At 45.6% G+C, this 25,549-nt stretch overlaps 1 protein-coding gene across 1 annotated transcript in view; it reads left to right on the plus strand.

Annotated features, from left to right (window-relative positions):
• The window catches only part of SVEP1 (sushi, von Willebrand factor type A, EGF and pentraxin domain containing 1), a 131,474-nt gene extending 113,948 nt beyond the window's left edge, over positions 1 to 17,526 (plus strand). Inside the window, exons 47-50 of the mRNA XM_065655399.1 lie at positions 4,771 to 4,866; positions 7,056 to 7,151; positions 12,781 to 12,874; positions 14,960 to 17,526. Coding sequence (XP_065511471.1) covers positions 4,771 to 4,866; positions 7,056 to 7,151; positions 12,781 to 12,874; positions 14,960 to 14,990 — 317 coding nt within the window. The 3' untranslated portion in view covers positions 14,991 to 17,526. The remainder of the gene's footprint in view (positions 1 to 4,770; positions 4,867 to 7,055; positions 7,152 to 12,780; positions 12,875 to 14,959) is intronic.
• The last annotated feature ends 8,023 nt before the right edge of the window (positions 17,527 to 25,549 follow it).

Consider the following 25,549-nt stretch of genomic DNA (forward strand, 5'->3'; position numbering starts at 1 on the left):
GCTGAGCTGTTTCAGATAAGCACTGCCAGTCAGTTTTTCACAGTCAAAGATCAAGCACTGCAGAAAACAAAAGTAAGAGATCCAATGGGTGCTTAGTCTCTCGCTGTGTTTACGTCTTGGCAGCTCCTGAAAATTATTTTGCAATAAAATACTTCAGGATAGGTTGGTAGAGCTCACTAAACAATTCACACTAAGTGCTGCAGTAAATTCATGCCTTTAGCAAAATACCAAAGACAAAGCCTAGCCTTTCCACCCTTGGCATACCAGCAGGAAAATGTCACTTTTGGGGTTGTCGGGCTAAAAAATTAACTTGTTTAAATTACAGAAATAACTCTTCCACATGGAAGATTCAGATCAATAAAACCTTTTGAACAGGAAATGGGGGAAGGCAACACAGAAGAGATTATAAACTAAACTGTTAAAAACAGATATAAGCATCTTCAAACACTAACTTAAAACCAAGGATAAGGCATAGCAAAAGAGTTCCAGGGTCACAGGGCTTTGATGGAAGAGACCTTGTAATCTGCCATTTCCATATCAGAGGCTTGACTAGCCGTCTGCTGCCAGGTAGCTGTAGAGCAGTGAGTTAGCTGCCCCTTGAAGTGTTATCTCAGCTGGTGTAACAGCAACCATGCTACAAACTGAGCCTTAGGTATTGTGTTTAGAAATGTGAGTATTAAAAGAAAAAAAACTTAGGGCACCTCAGTGGCCAGTCACAAGCAGACCCATTCCCTGAGCCCAAAAACTTGAACAGAAGAGGAAAGGTGCCTGAATACTCATCTGGGAACATTAGGGGCATCATCAAATTTGTCAAGTCTGCCTTTCCTCCTTCAAAAAATAGAAGCAAAACTACTTCCTCCTTCCTCGGCGATTTTCTATTTAGGTCAGAAGCCCTTTGGAGATGGAGGATTCTATACTGTGCTAAGCCTGACTAACCAGAGTCCTGTCATTAGTTTTTTTATATTAATTCTGTCAGCAAAATATTATGAATGTTAAGACCTAGACAAGCTGAGTTGCCCTGCTCTGTGAAAGGAGGCACTCTGTTAATATTCTGTATCTGATAGTTATAATTGCCTTGCCTAAAAATCATGATCAGTAGATCATTTTGAGGAGATCCAGACCCAAAAAAGTGGGCTTGTAGCTCCTGAACATTTCAGGAATAGAGAAGCTGCTCCTGAAATACAGGTTTCTCCTGGTTACCATTGCCATGAAGAATCACCTGTCAAGTAGCCAAGTAAAGAAGATGTACAGTAAAAGCATCTGAGTCACTTCAGATGTCAAAAGGTATCCAAAAGTCCTGTTAGAAATTGACACTCCCAAAGCACGAAGCCCTTTCTGAAAAGTTTGCCAAATATCTTGTCATTTCTTTCTAAACTGGTGGCTACAGAATTCAAGGAATTTCTGCATAGTATCTACTCTACCTAAGCTAGAATTAGTTAGCAAAAATATTTGGATATTATCTCTTCATCTGGTAACACTTTGCATTCTTCACTTTAATATTGCCAGCTTTACCTTTTATTCTTATTCACTATTTGTCAGTTACACATAGCCCTGCTTTATGCTAAGGGCTGTAGTTTTCTGCTAAGAGAGGTTTTTGCCACTGGCTACTAGCAACATGGAACGGCTGATCTGCAAAGCACTGTCAAACATGTCCTGTTTGCAACACCACGGAGTGTACTGAAACTGTTCAGAGGAAGAAGTATTAGGGAAATTTGTTTCAAAAATGAAATGATGAGGTGGACGGATGATCAGAGTGTAGTGCAGGAAAACAGAATAACCTGTCTTTTGGTGTATTAACAATTTCTCCTCCCCTTTTCACCTGAAAGGGCAACTAAAAAGGACCAAAGATGTTTCTGAGATGACCAACCTGTGTTTTCCTGACACATGCCAAAAAAATATTTCAAAACTGCTTTATAATTCATTTAAGGGATTTGCCTAACAAAGGGCCTACAGGACACAAGCCTTTGTGGTCTACATCACAAGCAACATGAAAGCACTCTTTGTAGTGACTCACGCTGCATTTCTCGGTTTTCGCTCTGTGAGCTGATTATTAATGTGTCCTATGCTTGCTGGAAACATTCTGGCCTGGTTGAACAGGTTAGTTAACGTAAATGTTATAATTAAAAAGCAGACTTTGTTAACTTCTTTGGGAGAGCTCTCACCACAGCCGCACTTGCCTGAATCACTGCTGGTTAGAGATCACTGGCCAGATTCTGATCTGAGTTTCAGAGGTGAGAAGTATCAGCCTGGATCTGCTGATTATAAACATCCACAGGACTCGGCAGGCTGCACAGATGCACACAGCTTGTACAACTCCAATTTTTGCTCTCTGAAATGCTCTGAAATCTGTGTTGTCTATTTGCCCTCTGCCCACATCTTGCTGACTGGGAGTGGTAAGTGTGGGGCTGCTGTCCAAAAAGTTCATACCCCACCAGCAAACAAGAGCACGATAGAGCATAGCTGAGGTGTGGAGGAAATTGTTCACTTGCAGCCACACAAAAGCTTTTAGGCAAGGCTGAGAACAGATATCAGAAATTTTTTTTTCCCCTTCTTAACTATGTTTGTCTTGCAGCAATGCAATGCTTTTGTGTCCCATGGAGATAACTCTTAGGCATGGATTTACAAGGGGATCTCAAAGATCAAGATTGATACCATGGATGTGAGATCTGCTACCACTAACTAAAGTCACAGTTAATGGTTCCCATTCTCTCCCCAGTGCATCAGGACTGCATTTGTCCGACCTTCTCTTACGATAGCAAAAAAAAGAGAACGAGATCCCAGCTTAACTTCCCGCCTCAAGCCTTTCTCTTGTCTTGTCTATCAAATGAAGAATAATCCCCACAGCTACAGACACAGAGTCTCTGCCTGCCTAAATTGGTGTATAACAAGTGCACACCTAGGGATGATACTGTCCTACTCATTCAGTTTCACAACCAGGGCCTGGGCAGAAATCCAGGAAAAGCCTGTCTCTGCCTGAGATCCTGGATCACTGAGCAGGATGGAGTTGCCATACAAAGAGATTTCTATGACTCATTAAATATTTGCATCTTCTCTGTTGACAGAGAAAGAGAAAATACATTTCAGAGACCATTTTTCATGGGCTTTGAATTTAACGTGGAATGGTCATTTATACACAAACCTTTTACCTCCTATCCCATTATACATTAATTGGGATATCATCTAAGTGGTATGGATCACACAAAGCTTTAAATGGCTTTTGATTCAACTTCTATAATTTTTCATTGCACAAAGGAAATCAGGTTGACACACTATTCTGCTTTCATCAACACCCAGAGACAAGCTGTCTGCATAGTCATAGATATCTTTACAACAAAAATTGTTCAAAATGCCTGTTAATATATTGCAGCTTATGCGAACCTGCCAGGGCCTTAAGGTCTCTTCCCATTCTCTTTATCAGCTGACATTTGATGGGAAGGCGCTTGAGACTGAAAAATAAAATGGGAAAAGCTTTGGCCTGATTTCAGCAGACTTCAAGCTGTAGCTTGCAGCTGGGCATGGCTTAGCTTCAAGAGTGACTCAAGTATGGTCCTATCAGGGGAAGATTTGTATTCTTTCCAATGTGGAGCTCAGGTCTGAACAATGTTTCAGTGTGCTAAACCACTGTTTGTATTTAATACTTACATTGAACAAAGTCTTAAACTCGTAGTTTGCTCACCTAGTAACTAATTAAAGATAGGATGCAATTAATAGTTCAGACTGAGTTTCTTGAGGTTACTGTGTGTTCATAACTACCACTAATTAGAAGTTAGTCTGATTACTTATTTGTTCTGTAATATTGTCTCGAAGCCACAATTTTTTATCTTCTGTATATAGTATGGATATCAACATGACAAGGATTGTACTTCCTCCAGTGGTCTCCAAATTTAACATGTTTGTAGTTATCTTGCCACTTGATGTTGTAAAGTAGTCCTGGTAACCCTGGATGTATTAGGCAAGATATGATGCAATGTCATAGAAATTATGATGAAGTCCAAAGCCTGCCCAGCCAGGCAACATATTGGGCTAGCATGATAAAGTCCACTTCAAATTCCTCACTTTTATGATCCGATGCTTACTAACAGGTGTGCAAGCCAAGGAGCACCAGTCAGTGCGAATGCTAAGTGAGGTTTATAAGCAAACTTTGGGTTCCACAGGTAAACACTTCATTGTACCACTGCTGCACCCTTGTTGGTCACTCTTCATTACACTGGATAATAGTGCAATAAAAATTGCTTGTTCTACCACAATGTTTAATTGTACTTTCGACAAAACCTGTATTATGCCAGAAGGCATTTTCTTGGTTTTTCATACCAAGGTTAGAAGAAAACTTGATTTTATTGTAGAGTTGATTTAGAAGAGGAAAAAAAGAAAAATAAACAAACAAAAATGTGATCCTTTTTGTTTGGGGTGGGGTTTTTTGTTTTGTTTTACAAAAAAATTAGTGGGGAAAAGCAGATAAAGCATAGCATCAGCCTTAAAACATTGTCCAGATAATTTAAACAACTATGCTAAAAACTTCAAAGTTTTCATTCTTGCTGTGGACAGTTTTTGATTAACAGTTCCCACACTCTTGCTCACAGTACCTAGTCAGACACACAGAGTCAGAAAATGGTGTAGCCCTTGAAATCAAAGTCAAGTTATGTTTCTGAACTTCACTACATATGTTTATTCTTCTCTAGACTTTACAGCTACAAAGATCTGTGAAGATGCTGAATTACTAAGCTTCTAATTAACCGTCTTGAGTTTGTCATGGAATTGTATTGTTTTCAGCTGTCTGTCGGTTCCCGTGTCAGAATGGTGGGATCTGTGAGCGACCGAATGCCTGCTCATGTCCGGATGGCTGGATGGGTCGTCTCTGTGAAGAGCGTATGTATATCATCCCTAAGTGTAATTTTAAGGCTGTTGTAGGTAAGACAAGTGAATTTATTGTAGTGAACCAGGTGGGAAAATTAAAGGCATAAGAGCCAAATATATGTAAAAATCATTACTTTATTCTGTTTGACAAATTAGAAACAACAGGAAGGACCAACTGGTTGCTTGTTTCTAGACAAATGACCATCCTCTGACATCTCCAAACTAAAACACACACTTTTTTAATTGATATGATTTTGTTCATCGGTACTCTTTTACTATGGTTGAAGAATAGCCTGCTTCAGTTCTCCAAAGTCTGTTTCCAATAGCCACACATGACAGTTTGGGGGAGAAAACAGAGGTTAGAACAGAAAATATATGTGTTCTGCTGGTGGCTGCCTGTATTTCTTGGTTTCCTTTTTTATTAAGTCTGTTATTATGAACCTGATCAATTAATGTTCAAATAACACAACTGTGTCACCTTTTCCATGCTATCCTTCCTGATCTGTGTACTTGTACCCCACAATTTCCAGTCTGGCTTTTCCTGGCCTGAAACTCTGAATAGTCAGAGAACTGGATCTGTTGTGGTTGAAAAGAGCCAAATCTGACTTGGGTTTGTCAGAGATTCCCTGGGTGACGTGGGGGATGCCACTTTGTGCCACGTTTCCCTTTTTTTTTTTTTCTGTGATGACCCTAGCACAAGGAATTTGGGAAGGCTAGCTTTTTCATGCTGGTGTAGCTGCTGCATGTGAAGCCTTATTACTGTACACATAGTTAGTCATGAATATATGTGGGTAGAAAAGGAAAGCACCCTTAATGTATTTAGTACTCAGTATGGCCCTGACGTAAATCTGTAGCACATTCAAGAACACCTGCAGCTGAGGTGGTGTCACTAGCTCTGGCTCTCAGCGTACTTGCAGACCTACAAAAATATGTGGCACCTCCTTTTGTAGTTCATGGAAGGGAATGTGGTTCAAGCATTTTCCTGGGTAGATGTACCACATCTGCAGCTTTCAAGTCTTCTCTGTGGCAGCATCAGTTCCATATGGAACAAATTAGCTGTGGATACAGAATGAGGAGAAGAGGTTCAGCAGGTTTTGTCCTTCTGCATTTACAGAAACTCCAGCTCTGTGGTGCATTCACACAGTGCCCCTTTTGCTGGCCCTTTGTCTGTCAGCACCACCATAGCCAGACATGCAAACTCAGCCCTGTGTGTTTCACAGTTTCAGCAGAAGAGGCCTGAGCCCTGTGTCTGGCAGAATTTGTGTTTGGTATGCCGCAATTGATTTCTTTACCTTACCATTAGTAATGATATTTAATGCATTCTTCAGGACCAGAGGACAAATTTTATGCCTCCAGTCCTTTTGATCTGTCATCCCAATTCAGACCCTGTTTTACTGCATGAGGAAAATGAACAGGCAGCTGACTAGCCAGATCACACTTCATGCAGATGCAGGCACTGGCTCTCTTTTTTTTTTCTTTCATTATTTTGGCATAGGTAGTGAGGAGATGGGAAATTGATTCTCGCAACTGGTTAGTGCTGCCTCAGTTTTGCAGCATTGCTTGCCAAGCAAGGTGCATCAGTGAACAGAAAAAATAGGTTTAGACTTTGGAGCTGAGGGCCTATTCTCAAAAGCCAACGGGATTTTTGAGTACCAGCTTTGGGCACTGATCTCTCAGGATCAGACCACAGGTGAGGCCACAGACCTCTGACAGAATTCAGTCACCTTGTAGTTCACGCTACATTTCACAGGTAACAGGATAGATCCATCTTCTTAAGAGAGGCCTGACTACTCTGAAAAACATGCAAAGCTCTACTAGTTTAATGATACAGACGTGTAATTCTTGATGGTACAGGTTAGTCCTGTGAGCTCCGTGGAAGTTCTCTGTTCTTTCACATTAGAAACAAGAAAACGACCCTGCTCATTTCTATTGAGCACAGAGTCTACAGACACCTGAAAGATTCTAGCAATTGTTCCAGCCCACCCATTTGTTTGTCATCATTCCTGCTTGTTTCTGGCTGCTAAGCCACCCATATTTGCTGCTCATGCCTTGTGGGTAGATCCTACTCAACTCTGCTGATACTGCATGCAAACAGTTCGAGGGGTAGTAGAGTTTCTACTTCAACATAAGTTCTTTCCTTGTACACTTTATCCTTTGCTTTCATGGGAGACAATTCTTTTAACTGGTTCTCTTCTCCTTAGCGATATGCATTCTGCCATGTCTCAATGGAGGTCGCTGTGTGGCCCCTTACCAGTGTGACTGCCCCCCTGGATGGACTGGATCACGCTGCCATACGGGTAAATCTCCTTCCACCTGCATTTTTTTCTCACCTTTTGTGACTCTACTATCAATGCCTAGGACTACTAAGCTTTTCACAGGACAACACAGGCCTGCAATAATATTCCTGGAGGATTTGGTGTCCCCAGCTTCTAACGATTTTCAGAGTAGTCTCTGATGAGTCTTTAAAATCCTCAAAAAAGTTTCCTCCCAGAAAGGAGAGACAGCATTCACAAGAGTGCGGTCTGCAAAAAGCAATACAGAGGAGAGAGGATTTCCAAAGAGAAGAATAAAACTATACTGTCCATTCCAAGAAGAGTTAGAATTTCATTTGCTTCTTCAGCACATGCAGCTCACTATTAAACTCACAAACAAGTTGCAGGTACTGCAGAGGTTTTTCACCACATAACTGTCTGGTTTAGGGGTTTCCCACTTACTGCCTGAGTTCTGAGCTAGGCAAGAGGGCAGAGTAAAGCAAGGATTTGTTTAAGGATGTTTGAGTTTAACGGATACGTGATACTTATGTACATGGTACATGGGTACCTTACATTAGGAATCATCTGAGTTCTCTGAACAAATTTAACACACGCTGCATTTTGCTAAATATCTTACTTGCAGCTTACCAAGGCTGAGGAGCATGTAGCACACCAGAACAGTGAGGGGAGTGATCCTAGGCTCCAGAGCTGTGTCCTGGCAAGTCAGCTTGTGTGACATGAGGCTCATTTGCAATTAGGGATAATATTTGAGCCCAAATTTGAGATACGTGGTTCTGCATCAAGACTAAACAAATGTGAGTTTTTTAAAGACTTGTCCCTGTGGAAGCAGCCAATAAAACAGCAATTGAGTGATAATTGAACTGTTTTCCAATCATTATTAAATCTCAATCACTAATGAATGTTAACTATTTAAAAAATTATTTTATAGTTTCTTCACTGTATTTTTATTGTCCAGATGCACCTTAACTGATTGTCAACACGGCCTTAACATGAAAGCCTGGTTTTACCTTCCTGCAAGACTTTGGAGGGGCTGATTGTGTGAACTGGAGGAGGAATTTGTGCTTTTTGTTCTCAGGCCCCTAGGGTGAAATCGGTGTACTCGGCTCACTCCATGAAGTGCCTGTACACCAATGCGCGCAGCATGGGGAATAAGCAGGAGGAGTTAGAAACCTGCGTTCGGTCAGGGGATTATGATCTGGTGGCATTAACAGAGACATGGTGGGACAGCTCACATGACTGGAATGTGGTCATGGATGGCTATGTCCTTTTCAGGAAAGACAGGCCAGCCAAGCGTGGTGGTGGAGTTGCTCTTTACGTGAGAGAGCAACTACAATGTATAGAGTACTGCCCAGGGGCAGCTGAGGAGCAAGTTGAGAGTCTGTGGGTGAGAATTAAGGGGCAGGCTGGCAGGGGTGACACTGTTGTGGGAGTCTATTACAGGCCACCAGATCAGGGTGAGGAAGTTGATGAGGCCTTCTACGGGCAGCTGAGCGTGGCCTCACAGTCACAGGCTCTGGTTGTTATGGGGGATTTTAACTACCCTGATGTTTGCTGGAAGGACTACTCAGCCAGACAGGATCTCGTCCTTGCTAACAAGGAGGGTCTGGTTGAAGCAGTAAAGGTGGGGGGCTGCCTTGGTTGCAGTGACCATGAGATGGTGGAGTTCAGAATCTCATGTGGCGGGAGCAGAATACCGAGCAGAATTGCAACCCTGGACTTCAGCAGGGCCGACTTTGGCCTTTTCAAACAATTGCTGGAGGAAATCCCGTGGGCAAGGCTGCTTGACAGTAAAGGGGCCCAAGATAGTTGGTTAACATTCAGGGACTGCTTCTACCAAGCTCAAGATCAGTGCATCCCGACGCGCAGGAAGTCAAGGAGGGGAGCCAGGAGACCTGCGTGGTTAAACAGGGAACTGCTGGGCAAACTCAAGTGGAAGAGGAGGGTTTACAAATCATGGAAGGAGGGGCTGGCCACTTGGGAAGAATATAAGGCTGTTGTCAGAGGATGTAGGGAGGCAACTAGGAAAGCTAAGGCCTCCTTAGAGTTAAACCTGGCGAGAGGGGTCAAGGACAACAGGAAGAGCTTCTTCAAATACATGGCAGATAAAACTAACACCAGAGGCAATGTAGGCCCAGTGATGAACGGGGTGGGTGCCCTGGTGACAGAAGATACAGAGAAGGCAGAGTTACTGAATGCCTTCTTTGTCTCTGTCTACTCTGCCGGAGGCTATCCTGAGGAGCCCCGTACCCCTGAGGCCCCAGAGGAAGGCAGGGCAATGGAGGAGTTTGCCTCAGTTGATGAGGACTGGGTTAGGGACCAGTTAAGCAATCTGGACATCCATAAATCCATGGGTCCAGATGGGATGCACCTGCGGGTGCTGAGGGAGCTGGCTGAAGTCATTGCTGGACCACTCTCCATCATCTTTGCCAAGTCTTGGGAAATGGGAGAGGTGCCTGAGGACTGGAGGAAAGCAAATGTCACTCCAGGCTTCAAAAAGGGCAAGAAGGAGGACCCGGGCAACTGTAAACCGGTCAGCCTCACCTCCATCCCTGGGAAAGTGATGGAACACCTTATCCTTGGTGCCATCTTAAGACATATCAAGGATAAGGGGGTCATCAGGGACAGTCAACATGGCTTCACCAAGGGGAAGTCGTGTTTGACCAACCTCATAGTCTTTTATGAAGACGTAACAAGGTGGATTGACGATGGCAGAGTGGTGGATGTGGTCTACCTTGACTTCAGCAAAGCATTTGACACCGTCTCCCACAGCATCCTCACAGCTAAACTGAGGAAGTGTGGACTGGATGATCGGGTAGTGAGGTGGACTGCAAACTGGCTGAAGGAGAGAAGCCAGAGAGTCGTGGTCAATGGGGCAGAGTCTGGTTGGAGGCCTGTATCTAGTGAAGTGCCTCAAGGGTCAGTTCTGGGACCAATACTGTTCAATATATTCATCAATGACTTGGATGAGGGAATCGAGTGTACTATCAGCAAGTTTGCTGATGACACCAAGCTGGGAGGAGTGGCTGACACGCCAGAAGGCTGTGCTGCCATCCAGCGAGATCTGGACAGGCTAGAGAGTTGGGCGGGGAAAAATTTAATGAAATATAACAAGGGAAAATGTAGAGTCTTGCATCTGGGCAGGAACAACCCCAGGTTCCAGTACAGGTTGGGGAATGACCTATTAGAGAGCAGTGTAGGGGAAAGGGACCTGGGGGTCCTGGTGGGCAGCAGGATGACCATGAGCCAGCACTGTGCCCTTGTGGCCAGGAAGGCCAATGGCATCCTGGGGTGTATCAGAAGGGGGATGGTTAGTAGGTCGAGAGAGGTTCTCCTTCCCCTCTACTCTGCCCTGGTGAGACCTCATCTGGAATATTGTGTCCAGTTCTGGGCCCCTCGGTTCAAGAAGGACAGGGAACTGCTGGAGAGAGTCCAGCGCAGGGCCACAAAGATGATGAAGGGAGTGGAGCATCTCCCTTATGAGGAAAGGCTGAGGGAGCTGGGTCTCTTTAGCTTGGAGAAGAGGAGACTGAGGGGTGACCTCATCAATGTTTATAAATATATAAAGGGTGGGTGTCACGAGGATGGAGCCAGGCTCTTCTCGGTGACAACCAACAGTAAGACAAGAGGTAATGGGTTCAAGCTGGAACACAAGAGGTTCCACTTAAATTTGAGAAGAAACTTCTTCTCAGTGAGGGTGACGGAACACTGGAACAGGCTGCCCAGGGAGGTTGTGGATTCTCCTTCTCTGGAGACATTCAAAACCCGCCTGGACCCCTTCCTGTGTAACCTCACCTAGGTGTTCCTGCTCCGGCAGGGGGATTGGACTAGATGATCTTTTGAGGTCCCTTCCAATCCCTAACATTCTGTGATTCTGTGATTCTGTGATTTTGTTAACGGATATTCATATTATTTGTTCAACTGATGAGAATAATGAGTCTGGTGGATAAGCTGTGTGGTACACTGCAAACCCAACCATCCTTCAGCAAATTGTAATTCCAGAGTGAACATTTTAACTCAGAACTACTGTCTTTTGAAGGGACACTTGCCTAGCACATAATGCATCATTTCCTTTCGTATTTCACAGTTTCGCAGGTATAAAAGCATAGGTGGTTGAGGAGGGTAGTTGGCTTTTTTCACTTTGGGGCCAGCAATTCAAATCTATTCCGGCCGACTCGCTTTTTGGTAGCTACAGAAAAAAATCTGCTTAGCAACTGCATCTGTGCCAAAGCCCATTCATAAAAGCTCATAACCACTGCTTATGAAGTTATTAAACCACTTCTTGTTTTACTTACTGGTCTTCACCTTTTGCCATGACAGAGTGAAGTTAAATGAGAAATATTTGGATTAACAGCTGGTCTCACAGAAATAATTTTGTTCATAAAGTGAGAGCTAAAGATGTTTCCATTCATACACTTCATTACAGAATCCAAAGTCATTTTCAACATGACAAACTTGGTGCGCTTAATTGCACAGAGATGGTCCATCTCTATAACCTTGTGCCATTGTTTGTTTATATTTGGCCCAGAGGAATCAGAGTAGTGTATTTTCATCTCTTTCACATTCCTATGATTACTCATTTCCATTTCCTGTAATTCCATTTTAATCAGTGTTTTCTGATGCATATTCCTTGCAAAAATATTACCCGGCATTTGTCCTCACTGGTATCTTTAGGTCTGTCCTCTAGATACGGCATTATCTGTGTAAACGACGACATGTCTTTCAGCTTACTTGCATTGTAAATGTCTATGTTTGAAGGACCTCATTAAGTGAACCTCTGAATCTGTTCTCTGAATTGTATGGGGCTTTATTTTCCAGTCTCAAAATTGATAGGAAGACTTGAAGCTTCGACTTTTGTTTGGTTACTTGATACCCTTCAGTTCAGCTGTCACACAAAAGCAAGTGCAGCCATTTCACAGCTGGCCCAGCACAACCCTATCAGGCAGGCTGGTGTATGTTCTCTAACTCAAATGGCCTCTAACACCTCATCACACCTCTTACAGCTATCCAGTGTCTTTGAGGAACTCACTGTCATTTTCTGCTCCCTTTCCCTGTCGCCATACAAATGCCATTGTGTGAAGTCTTACTCCATACCTGCTGTTGATCTGTAAATGGTTTTCTGACCTTTGACTTGCTCTGTTTATGCTGCGTCTTTCTATACTTTTTTACCATGTCTGGTGTCTGCTTGTCCTGGCTACTATTTAGCCATCACATTCCTTTCAAATAAACACCAATGTTTCCTTCCTAGAAATAAGGCCTATTCTCCTGTTGATCTTCTGACTTTTCTAGTTCCTCCACCAGCTTCCACTTGCATTCTTTTTTTTTTTTGCCACAACTTGAGGCAAAAAGAACAGAATTTTTAAGGCAACATACACTAATAAACTGGCTGTTTTGTGCAGCTCATACGCTGCAGCAGATAGCCAAATTAGTAGAGAGGGTCAAATCACATTCAGTAGAGATGTGCTTCTCAGGCTGCCCTTTCCAGAGCAAACGGTCTTCTACAACAGACTCATAGCCGATGCTTAATGTTTTACTTTTAAAAGTAGTCTGTTCTTAACAGAATAATGCAGGCTGGATCTTCAGTGCCCTGTTCCTTAATCAGCTTTTTGTGAGTGTGCTCATTAATGCAACTCTGTGCTTGTGTATTTTTATGCAGCTATTTGCCAGTTGCCTTGCTTAAATGGTGGGAGGTGCATACGACCAAATCGGTGCTATTGTCCCTCATCGTGGACTGGACATGACTGCTCTAGGTAAGTGTTGCTGAGCATTTTCCCACAGCTGCGCTGAATCACACCCTTCTGAACTCTGAATCCAAAGAATGTGCAATTTAGTTTTCACATTTTGAGCACCTCTAGATCCTGTAAATCAGTGGTCATTGGGTGGCTCATGATTTATGGGCAATCTGGAAAGACCTTAGAGAGTTCTCTGCAAAATGATTGCCAGACTTCTAGAAAACTCAGGAAATGGTGCATTCACGTTTAAGCAGACAGGCAAACCTGCAAGGTTTAGTCTTATTTTTGGTGGTGTAAATGGAAATGTTTGTTGCAATGCAATGCAGAATGTTCTTCAGGAAATTTGGGTGGCCTGTGGTGTACAACCGTTCATTTTGAACTACATATATACCTCAGCCGGGTCCAGATTCAAGACTAGGGCCATGTAACTGATATTATAGAAAATAGCTCTTGTTAAACCTGGTGCCAAGTGCTGTAATCATTTAAAGAGTACAACACTGTGCCTCTGAGTCAAGCCCAAGTTCACATCAGCTGGCAGGGCAGTCCCTGTATCAAGAGCCCCAAGGACTGGGCTCAGACCTAGTTCACGTGTGCTCCCTTTCAGAGAGTTTTGCCAGTGCTGGTGTTTTGGTTTGCTGATTCATGTCTAATGGGGCCAGTAGTGGACTAGGTTTTCAAATCAGTGAGCCCCATCACCACGCAAGACAGCATTTACAAACCTTAATTGTAGCTTTGGTTCCTTAAAGTTAGCTTGTGAAGTTTGGGTGTTTGGCCTTGAGGGCAGTCTGAACAGGACTCAGTTTTTCTTTGGAAAGCTGCTTTATTTCATGCAGTCTTTAAAGGCCACTTACAACCTCAAAGAGGGAAGGCAGGTGGAATGGTAATGTTATGGTCGGGAATCAGATATAATAACAAAACATGCAGCATGAGTTCTGTTCCCTGTATAGAATATTAACGAGGGCCATGAAACACATGCTATCAAAAATAATTATACCTCAACTCACGGGCTCCTACTGAACACATCAGTTCATTATCCTGGAGAATTAAATCAATAACAGCTGAATATTAAGATTTTTCTCTGGGATACAGACAAACCCTGTGACATTGTACATTTTTTCTGTTCTTCTTTCTGGACAGGTAGTGACAGACATTCATCCCTGTCTCTCTGATATACTATTTAACTTAAAGCTACACAAAATATGCTTGTTTGAGAAATTGTGTTGTCCAAAAGCAATAGTTTTCATTTGTCATCTGTGATTATGTATACCAAAGTGAAGCAACTTTAATATACTCCCAACAAACAGTATCCAGCTTTAGACTGAGAGCTACACGTCTGAAGTCTGATAGTATTTCTGTGTAGGACATGAATCAGAGAAGCCCAAATCCAGTGGATTTAGCAGCCAAAAGCTATGGAGTTTATCTCTAAAGCAAAGCAAAGTTTCAGGCTATTACCAAGCTGGACCCTTCTTGAGTTTTGGTTGGGTTTTGTTTCATTTTGTGTTTGTTTTGTTTTTTCTGTCCAAGTCCACAGCTCTGTGCAGCATTGTGAAATCTGAGAGGTGAATCATTAGGCCTACAGGCTTGTGATGTAGCAGCTCGTCCCTTCAAGAGCTGTTTGAGAGGAAGTTTCCCACCCAGAACTTGGTGGGTGGAGGGGAAAAGATAGGAAGAAGCACGGAGATCTGGTTTGTATTTTATTAAGCTTTGGCCTCAACCACTGATGGCTCTTTACAGAGTGCGATACTGTGCTAAGGACCAAAAAACAGTACAGACAGAACAGAAGTAAATGCCACGATAGCAGAAATTCGCTGTTGCAGGTTAACTAGGTGTGATTTGTAAGGGGAAGCTGAAAGGGCCAAAAGCTTTTATCAGCATCCAGGACAAGATTAGCCCCAAACTGCTCTGTGATGAGTCATGATTTACATTAAATGCTAGATACCCCTATTCCACATGCCCACCTTCTTCATCTCTTAGTATGCCATCTTGAGCTGTGGCACTGATCCCTGGTATTTTCAGAAACCATCCTCTTGTGCCTCACTGCTGACCTTGGTTTGTATGTTCAGTACAGCACCGATTTTACTTTGTTTGGTTTTTTTGACACAGGAAACGGAAGGCTGGATTCTATCCCTTTTAACATCAGAGCAGCAGTTGTACATTCAGATATCTTACTTCAGCCTAGGCACCAGAGCTTGGAATCTAATGCATTGTAAATCAAATCCATTGCTTCCCTTCTGCCCCGGCTCCCTTGGTTTGTATTTTATTTTGTGATACATTTTTGCTATACCTTTCAATTTTTAAAGAAATCCTCTGTATTTTTCATTTACAAAAGTATTATCAAATATATGCTGCTACACATACACCGTACACACATACACATACAAATGTAAAGACTCCTACTGCCCATTGAGGAAATGGTTGTGTACGGCGAAGTCACTCCCATTTCTTATATACAGTAAGCTAATTAAACCATACTACACTGCCAACCATGATTAAACAGAATGTGGCAATTCTGCTTACCATCTGCCAAAGCATATTGCTGTCCAGCAACTCAACAGTAAAGAATAGTTACGCAAGGCTAACTGAGCCGCTAAGCTTTGCATTGGGCCTGTTTCTGAACTCATGTTGATGTAAATTAGAAGCATATGTGATAAAGTCCATGTTGTAACCACGGTTTCTGGTGGGCATAAGAAGAAGATTCTGTAATGAATATTATGTGTCATTAACATAATTGGAGAGTGACTTAGTGGAAGGCATCAGCATGGATTTTACCTGAGATTTATTGGTCATATGGTCAAAAATTTAAAAGAGATGAGAGAACATCATGTCATTCAGAGAAAGATGGACCAAGTCTAGCCAACAAGAGCCTTTGAGGCATTTTGGCTTACAGGCAGTTCAGGTGTAACTCTAAAGCTGGATAACCCAGGACCCAGCAGTGGGAAGCAGACAGGCCGCTGAAACTTGTGCTTCCCACTTGCCGTGGGACTCACCACCTGCCTGTAACCACCATCCCTTTCCTGTGTAAATTACTAAATACATGTCTTAGCAGCTGTCTCCTAGGTGAATACATGGGGTTTGGGTCCCAAAGTTTGACTACCCCTAGGATGGAGAGAGAAGACACCTGTTGCATTTACAGGTGAAACAGAAAGGTTGTATTTGTGTTATGCAGAACCCTTAGAGAACTGGAAAAGGCCTCTCTTGAGTACACACACAGGCAGAAATGCTGGCCGAGTGAGAAATACTGAGAGCACACACACTGCCAGATTTCTCTTTCTCACACTGTTGAACGCATTGCATCTGAGGATAACACACACCTGAATGCCATTGTTAAGTCATGCTCTAATGAACTGAGATGCTAAGATTTACCTATGTTTAAGCAGGGTGGTGGAATTAGAAGCTGGAAATCACATGCATTTTTTGCAGTCAAAGCTTTGGTAGTTGTCACTTGGCAAAAAGTCTGATCTATGAAAGAAGATGTTAGAGTGAGCACCTGAGAGTCATTGATCAGAAGCTCCATTTTTTTCCCAGTAATAATAGAAAAGCGTGACTTGCAGTCAGCACTGGGAAAGAAGAAGAAACAAATTTTACCTTGTGTAGCATTCCTGCTTAGTTACCCTCTGGATTAAGAGTGTGTACAACCTGCCCCACCCCCCCCTGCCCTTAATAGATTTACCTTCCTTTTATGAATGCATGAACTTGGACACAGGAAAGCAATACGACACCAAAATGAGCTCACAGTTACAGTAATAGGGCACTAGTAAATACTGACACATAACTGATGGCTGTTAGCCCAAAACCAGAAATGGGGAAGAAAGAAACAAGCAAAATTGTAAGCCAGTAAAAGCTTTCAGCCAATTAAAAGAAAAGCAGGTAGTTAAAGAATAGGAGTCATTAGGGGATCAAATTAATGTGAATGTAGATTTCTTCCCAGTGGGAGCCGCAACCAGCTGAAGAGTTGTCGTTTCAGCTCCCGCAAACTTCTTTTTGTAATGAACTCTGCTAGCACGTAGCAACAATCTTCTGTCTCCCAGCTCCACAGCCATCAACGTTTACAGCTTTGACCGAAGTTAGTGTTCAGTAAGAAATGTCTGCATTTCAACCCATAGTCACCACCATTTGTAGGCACTTTGTTCCTTGACCTCCTTGCTGCCTTACCAGCATATGAATGGACACTGCAGTGAGCAACACAGGACTTCCCATGGGAAAGAGTGCACGGGTGAGAAAAGCAGATCTTTGTTTAGATGTCACTCTCATGTTTTGGTCCCTTCTCCAGTGTGCTGCTCTGGTGTGTGCCCCGATTCTGCCCTGGTGATCTCCAGAGCAGACCAGTGGCAGTGAGAACAGTCCTTAGAGCTGCTGAGACATTGCTAGAGACTTTAGGGCTGTGCAATGGCTTTTAGCTCTACGGCTTCACACTACTGACTAGTACATGGAGTCCTGGGATCAACCCAGTTGACAGTAACCAGTTTCGTATGGGGATGTGGTGGTAGAACAGAGTAGCTGAAACTAGAGGCTGTTATATTAGTGCTGTTGATGATGTTTTGATACTTGCTGGAACATTTTTCCCCTCCAACAGTACTGTATTGTCATTTATGTCACTGCTTGTTGTGTGTTTTAAACGACTTCTGTGTGATGCACTTTACACTGTAAATAAAGTCGCACCCTGTTTAGTACCTATATAGAGCCGACATTGCACTCTTTTCTTAATGCCTCACAACAAACCTATTAATGTGCCCTTTAGGACCTGCTGGCAAAGCCTGAATATTGAGGAAATGGAACTCCACTCAAGGGAAAAGACAAAATAATTGCTAGTAATCTTAAAAGGATGTGCTGGATTAGTCCAGGTTTGATGTTCAGATAAAAATGCAGTTGGCACCTAATTTTCAAATCCTTTCTCCTTATAGAGGGTATTTTAAAACCAATAAGGGCCAAATCTACCAGTGGCATAAACAAATGCATTAAACCTGCTTCACTCACTGTTTACACCAGATGGAGATATGGTTTGTTTTATTCTGCACCAGTACTGGAATTGTAAAGCTATGGAGACATATTCAAAGACAGCTGAGGTAAAAAAATGTACTAAAACAGAGAGAAAACTTTGTAACTCAAATGCTACCCCTCCAAGCAAGGGCCATATATAACATAGCGGTCAAAAGATGTAGGGTGTGGGGGTTTTAAGGTAGTTAGTAAGCCCTTCAGTGTTTGGATACATAGGTGTAAGTGGAGACTTTGAAGTGCAAAAGGTGATCAGTGTTTCAAAGCCTCCCTCTAAGCCACCAGGACATAAGGTGGTGTGAGGCTACAGACAGTGCTGTTAACTAAGCCCTGAAATTTGACATGCATCTTATAGAAAAGATGCAAATTTACATCTCAAATTCACAATCCTCCAAATACTGGTAATAATCCCAAGTAGGAACAGCTGGGCTGCCTTTGCAGGTGGACTCAGATCTTGTGCGGGCTGTAGAAATAGAGCACCACCTTATTTAAAAGGAGGTGTGGTGAGAATAGGGCGCTTGCCCTTGCCTGTCCTCTTTCCCATGAAAACTGAACAAGCAAAAACAAATCTGCTAGCACTGATGTCTCTCTGCTCTTGGAAGTGTACTGGGAAATGAAAAAGTGTCAGCTCTGATCTCAGGGGGAGAGGACAGGATTAGCGTGTGCCCGTGGTTGTCGCCGTGAGGAGTTGTCACCTTTTCACTTTGAGGACAGCTTGAGCAGTGATCCCTTCTGCATGTCAGCACAGGAACAGTCTGTGCATCTCAGATTTGACTTAGAGCAGTTTGGATCCTCACTGTGGAAGAGATCCCTGCTGGTTTTACCACACTGCAGAAGCTTTTCTGGGAGAACATACCCTGACCATGCATCTCCAGCAGTGAGAGATGGGCACTGCAGTACCCAGAGGCAGCCCAGGTGGAACATGCTGCACCATTATTGAGCTCTTTCTCTGAGGTTATTTCCGCTCGTGCACATGAAGCAGAGCAGTTCTTCACATATCCATCCCATTTACAACCACCTCCTCTCCCACGACCAGGGCTGCATTTCCATCATGCTTGTTTTCTAGGCTGAAGTGTTGCTAGTGCCTGCCAGCACCAAGGTCTAGGTGCTTGCCACCTCTCCCAGCCAAGCTAGAAGCACTAGAAAAGCTGATGCTCTTCACAAGCTGACTGATGTGGTTCTTTGGTGCAGGACGGTCCATCCTGCCAGACGTCGCTCGTGTGGATGGAGCAGCATGACCACCTGGTGCTACAAGAAGCACCACACACGGCCTAGTGGACAGGGGACAGAGTTTTTTCCAGCCAGTGGCAGGCTGTCACTACAAGAAAGTAATTTCAACTCTTCCCATTTTACGGGCCAGGTGAGCCCTTCCTTCTCCAATGAGGTGCGGTAGATGAAAGCAGACGGATGAGATTTAAGCATAATTATCATCATTATTAATGGAAGCCCTTCTGCAGATGCCATCCATACACTTCATTGCTAGCTCAATGGACTAGCACTAACCTTAATCTTCCCAGTCCAGTCTTTTTGCTGAATGTAAATCTTCCTCCTTCCGATTGTCATTTGCAACTAACAGCTGCTGAGCAGATCATCCTGGAAACTTGAGTCCTCTAAAGAGAGTTTTCTCTAGGAACTTTGAGGCTATGTCAATGTCAGCCAGCCCAGACCAGCACTAGTTCTGATTGCACCCACAGCCAGCAAAGCTGGCTGCCTGGAGGGACAGGCTGGCGCTGTGATGTCCTGGCCTGCACCACCTAGCAGGCAGAGAGCTCGATGAGGACTTATCTGGGCCTCCACCCAGCACTCCTCCTCTCCCTCGATGACGATTTTGGCTCTGCTTCATCCCAGCAGCCTCAGGAAATTGGTCTGTCCTTACACAACCAGATGGCAAAGAACATTTGCTGCAGTTGCCACTCCCTGCTCATCCGTGCCCTGCAAACAAATCCAGGGCTTTCCCGGCTCTTAGTCATGCCTTCCCCTCCTTCCCCCTCCTAGCTGCTTCCTCAGCACGGTCCATTTATTTTGCTTTGTTTTCAATATCCTGCTGTAGCATTTCCATCGCTGTTGGAAGAGGAGCGTTGTGATTTTTGCAGCTAACTCAGAAGTGACCAGGATTCCTTGGAGATGAAACCAGCAGCCTGACTGGGGGGAGGCGCAGCGGGCAGGGTGACGAAGCTGCGCAGCTGCTGGTGCCGGCAGGGCTGGCAGCCTCTGCAACACGCAGCGGCAGCCCTGGGGACCGAGCACTCCTCAGCTGCTGCTGCCTTGCCTTGCTGTCCCTTTCTCCTGCGCTCCCTGCCATGCTTTCCGTTTTGCAGATACAGGCTGTGTTTGCAGGTGCTTGGGGTGGAGACTGGCCCTTGCATTTCCCAGGCAGACACCTAAAGCATGGAGCAGAGGCATGCCCAGACCGGCTGGTAATAGGTGGGGAGAAGATGCTGCTCCCTTTTCCCCTCGCTCTACATCTCCTGGCATCTCCCTTTTCCCTGGCACCTGCTCCGCTGCTGTGGTTCACAGCAGATTTGTGCATCTGTGCTTGTGCAGGTCTGAGCACGAAGCTGGTGGCTGGCAGATGTGGCCATGAGCAGGGTCCTGGGCTGGTGTGAGTGGGCACAGGGGTCCAGTGACGTGCGACGACCCTGCCTGCCTCACGTGTGCCCAGGAAGCAGGTCCCAAACATTGCTCAGTGCCAAGGGAACTGTGAAGGGAATTACTGCTCTTGGCTGTTTCTGCAGGGCTGCGCTGTCAACTGGAAGCCTCTGAGCCACACAGAGCACTGAAGCCAGGCTGCATGACCACTCCCGATTGGGCTGGGGTGGCAGCCGATTCCCCAGGCAAAGGGCAGGTTAGCAGCACCCTCTGCAAAAACCAAAACCTTGCGGTCAGACCTTCTGCTGGCTCTGCCGCTGCCTGTCCACGCCAGGAGAAGAGGCATGCAGCACCAGGCGTGGGAGCCCAGGAAGAGCTGTCTCCCATCCCCTGGGCATGGGGTAGGGGCAAAAGTGCCTGTGATCATTACTGACAGTGTCAAACAGGAGCAGCCTGGCAGCTCTGCTGGGGAGAGCCTGGGCATCTCTCCAAACCCCACACTAGATATTTGGGACGCTGGTAAGGGCAGCACCCTGCAAATGCCCTTTTTCCATGCTGGAAAGAAAAAGGGATGGAGAAAATAGGAGACTGTGTGGTATGAGAAAAACAGAAACCTCAGTAAAGCTGCAGTTCAGAAAGCACTTAAATATATATTCATGTCATACAACCATTAAGGGTACTTTGCTGCCCCTTCGCAGTTAAAAAACAAGCTTAAGAGTTTTCCTGGACTGCAGCCTTAGTCATTACGGGATTATAATAATATGAAAAACTGTGCCTGCCCTGCAGATATTGGTGAGATGGCTGCTAAGTGCCTGCACTGGGTGTTTGCCATCAGCTGACTGCAGAAGGTTGATGAAAGAGATGGCTGCCCAGTCAGATATTGCTAGGCCAAATGTCTGGTTTGTTTTTATGAAATAGGTGGGTTAATGATCTGGGGTAAGGGATAAACAGCTCATTAATTAATCCTGATGCTAATAAGCAGGAAGGTGCTGTAAGCACCTGTGGGAATAAATTACATAAAGGAAGGATAATTATATTAAGGGGAAATGACGTGAATTAAAGTTAGAAGTAACAAGTTGGTGCTTCTTGAGCAAAAAACCCAAGATGACTCCTGGGGAGGGAGGTGTGAAGGCATGCTGGTGTCCTGGCTATCCCCACCCCTGCCGGGTGTGGGTCTCCTGCTTGGGAAAATGCAACACTGGCAAAGTCCTTGGCATGACAGAGGTGAGCAAAATAAAGACCAGCCTGCAGCGCAGCGGTAATGCAGCAACAGAGCCTGTGTGAGTTTTGTTTCATCTCTGGTTTGGTGCCAGCAAGGTTGTGATTTCTCTCTGACCGGCACCAGTCAGATAATATTGCTGCTGTTCTTGTGTGTGCTGGCGTATGAAGCAAGTGGCTTCTGGCAGCTGGTGTACACATGGGAGGAGGAGGGCTCCTCTCAGTCTCAAGGGCTGGAGGAGCAGGACTCTGAAATGGCAGATAAATAAAGGAAGATAAATACAGCCAGGCACGGGGAGCAGACCCTGGTCATGTCACCAAGGATCCCACTGCTCAGCACAACTGGGAAAGCCAGCTCCTGCTGGGAGCCCTGGCCCTAGTGTTTCCCTCCTGCTCAGAGTGTGATTTTGCAACCTGAATGTTCTGAAAGTATGGAGTACTCCTGATTTCGTCCCTGGCAGGACTACCTAAGCCAGACAACAGGTGGCTGCCATGTACAAATGCTATGTCTGAGGACGCTTCGATGAGGAGTCACTGAGTGTGGCTCTGGGGATATATAAAAAAACAGGACCAAAGATAAATAGGTCAGATATCTCATTACACCAAAAAGTATATGGGCTTTTCAGGATACCTGTGGGCTGGGCTCCCTCCAAGAAAATCACAGACTTCATCAGATCACTTAGTGTAAAACCAGACATGATACGGCATGATAAACACACCGTACAGTCCAGAGAGCTCACTCTAACAGGTTTCTTGTAATTCTGCTTTCAAGAAGTTACTGGGTGTCTTTGAGTCTTTCAGGGTATTCATGAAAAGATGCAAAAGTGCTGAAGAATGCAGACAGTCTGCCTGGGCATGTGTGACAGGCTACACCGACACTGGTACTTTGGAAACCATGAAACACTTAAGCACGGAGGACTAGAAGAAGGAGCCATGTCCCTCTACCTGCATTTCCAAGAAAATCCATCATTGTGCCTCAGGGCAATAGAGATAAAAGCTGAATAGCAAAACTGAGGGTGCAAGCTTGCACAAGAGCTCCCCTTCACTGGTGCCAGACCCAGGCTCAGTTTGACCCAAAAAGTCTCAGGACCCTGTCACATTTGAGAGGTATTTGGGCACACTATCCCCCTCAGCCCTGTTCTTGTCACCAGTAGGTGCCTTTGGACCCAAAAGCAGCTGCAGATATCCCCAGCAATCAGTGTTCGGGGTTTGGTGGAGGCCCTTCTGTGGAGCTTAATTAAATTCAAATCAAACCGAGGATGAGGATCTATCTGAGGCATCAGTGGGCTAGAGCAGGAAATAACAGCCGGGGCGAATACCTGTCAAAGGACAACAAAGAGCACAACTGGATTTTCCACATTGTCCAGCACCCCAAAAACTTCCATCCAGCTTGGGCACCACTTAATCCAGGAAATCTCTGCTACGACAAAACCTTCATGGCTGATATTCCCCATCACACAAGCTGTTTCTACACCTCCCTCGTGCACAGAGACGCAGCGTCTCCCATGCGCGGGGAGTCAGCTCCAACATTTGTGCCGGCTCCACGTGTGCCCGCTGCACACCGAGGCACGGACAGAGCGTGGGCTGCAGGGAACAACCCATATCAGCTGCTCATGGGTACAGTGACTTCTTCTAAGCTAAAAACAGCGAAAGCCTGTTGGTGGGAGGTTTAGACGTGCTGTGCCCGTGCAGGCACGGTGAGGAGAAGGCGTCTTTGGAGCCACAGAACACAGAGTCAGACCCACAGCAGCTGGTGCCCTGCAGCCCTGCCCTGCTCTGCCCAGGGGTCAGACCCTTTCCAGGCGCAGGACTGCTCTGCGTGGCAGCTGCATGGAGAAGCAATGGCCAGCGGGTTGTCTCAGCCACCTCAGAAGACCTGTGGACAGGGTGCATATCCCCATAGGGCTCACGTGCAACCAGCATGCGCCCCATGGGGAGTGGGGCAAGTGGGACTCGGAGCAGACAACCTGGTGGGCCTGGTGGGGGAAGTCAAGGGCCTCTCCTCAGCAACAAGGCTGCTATCCCTCCGAAGGCTGACAGGGAGCTGTGCTGGTCCTGTCCCTGTAACTAGCAAGCGCCTGTCATGTCAAAACCCAGGGCTGGCCTCCAACAGCAATGCTCTGTCCTGTGTGGCATCCTGTCGTCACATACTGGGACTACAAAACCCCTCAGTCCCCCACCACCCGAAGGCAGAGCTGTCTGCTGCGGCAGCAGCCCAGGTTTTTACACAGGGGTGCCAGGAGCTCCTCTGCCACCTCTGCCTGGATATGGTGGGTAGATGGGGCAGATACTGCTGCCGCTCCCTGTTACTGCCCACACCAATGTGTTGCTGCAACTGGGTGAGTTTGACACTCTTCTGCTGCCAACACTACGTGTGGATGTCGCTTCTGCTGCCCCAAGCGTTACTGGTCAGGTCCTCTGCAACAGGCTTGAATTTGGCCTGTTTGCAGACCACGGCCACATGTAATTAATTTTCATAGCAAGGCTTGCAGGTGCTGATGTCATCTACGAAGATGGGGAAACTAAAGCACAAGCACTGAATAATCTGCCCAGCCATGCACTGGAGATGGAGAGATACAGTGTGGGCTCCTCTCCCAGGCTCTGCTGCTGCCTGCCCACAGCTGCCAAGCAGAGGTTGCACCCGGTGTCTGCTGGGGCTCTCAGAGGTGTGGTGGGGCACCTGACGATGCAGGAGAAAAGTCCCACATGTCACCACTACCAGGGGACCCTCTGCCTCAAAGGCAGATGGCGGAGTACGCAAGAAACCCTGCGAAAGCCACAGGTCTGTTCATACAGGGGATCACCAGGAACATAAAAGCAGCAAATGAATGAAAGCAAGGAGAAATAAAAAAGATCTGCAGTGGGTAAAAAAACCTGCGTCTGAGGATACAGTGGGTTTGGGCTTTCAGGCTTACCATTCCCTTTTTGCAAGTGCTTGCAGAGCCTTTCCTGACACAGCTGGGGCAGGCTCCTGGCCGCTTGGTCTTTGCAAAGTTTCTAGAAAGTGGCAGGATTTCATGTTCCATTCTGCTCATTAGTCGCTTCATCAGTAGCACTGCCCACTAGATTGGTTTGCGAGACTGATGCAACCCGATGGGAAGTACTGCAACTGCACGTCTGCTGCTGAAGAAGACACCTATTAGAATAGAGGAAGGGAAAAAAAATAAATAAATAAACCTCAAAGGAAGCCAGCTGCATCAGAAGTTTGTTTCATGATGCTCAGGCTTGTTTGGAGAGATCCAGGTCAGACCTGGCATATTCTCACTTGCTGGGAGGAGGCACCCAGGCAGCAGCCACCCTCACCCCCTCCTGCCGTGGGACAGAAACAGTGGCGGGCATGAGAAAAGGCTTTTAGCTCTGCTGTCATTTCCCATAGCCACACAGCCCCACAGCCATTTACTGGGGATGTCACTAGCCCATGTTTTGCCTGCTGGAGCAGCTCCTGACTCAGACCAGCCAGACAGCCCCACCACAGATGACCCTTCACTCTGCTCGTGTAGATTTTCTGTGGGGGACTGGACCTTGCATCCCTGCTGAGCAATGCACTGTTCCCACGCCAGTGCAGAGAGGAGAAGTGTCCAACCGGAGGCTGTTCTGCCTTCCCTCCGAAAGCCGTGCTTGCACCCCGGCACCATCTGCAGACAGGCTCCCCTGGGAGCTGCTGGGCTGCAGTTACAGCGGGTTGCATCAGCCCCCAGGTGTGAGCCTTTTGCTTCCAGATTCAGGGTGGGTACCAGCAAAGCAGCATCCCAAGGGCAGATGCCAAAAAGCCCTCTGCCTGCAGCCTCGGCAGCTGACTCCCAGGGCTGGGTCCTCCTGGGCCAAAAGGGGACTCTGAGGAGCTTTGCTGCCTTAGGTAAAAAAGTCCTTTTTGGGTCCTTTCCTGAGAGATTT

This window comes from Caloenas nicobarica, chromosome Z, assembly GCF_036013445.1.
Source record: "Caloenas nicobarica isolate bCalNic1 chromosome Z, bCalNic1.hap1, whole genome shotgun sequence".
In the NCBI taxonomy this organism is placed as follows: domain Eukaryota; kingdom Metazoa; phylum Chordata; class Aves; order Columbiformes; family Columbidae; genus Caloenas; species Caloenas nicobarica.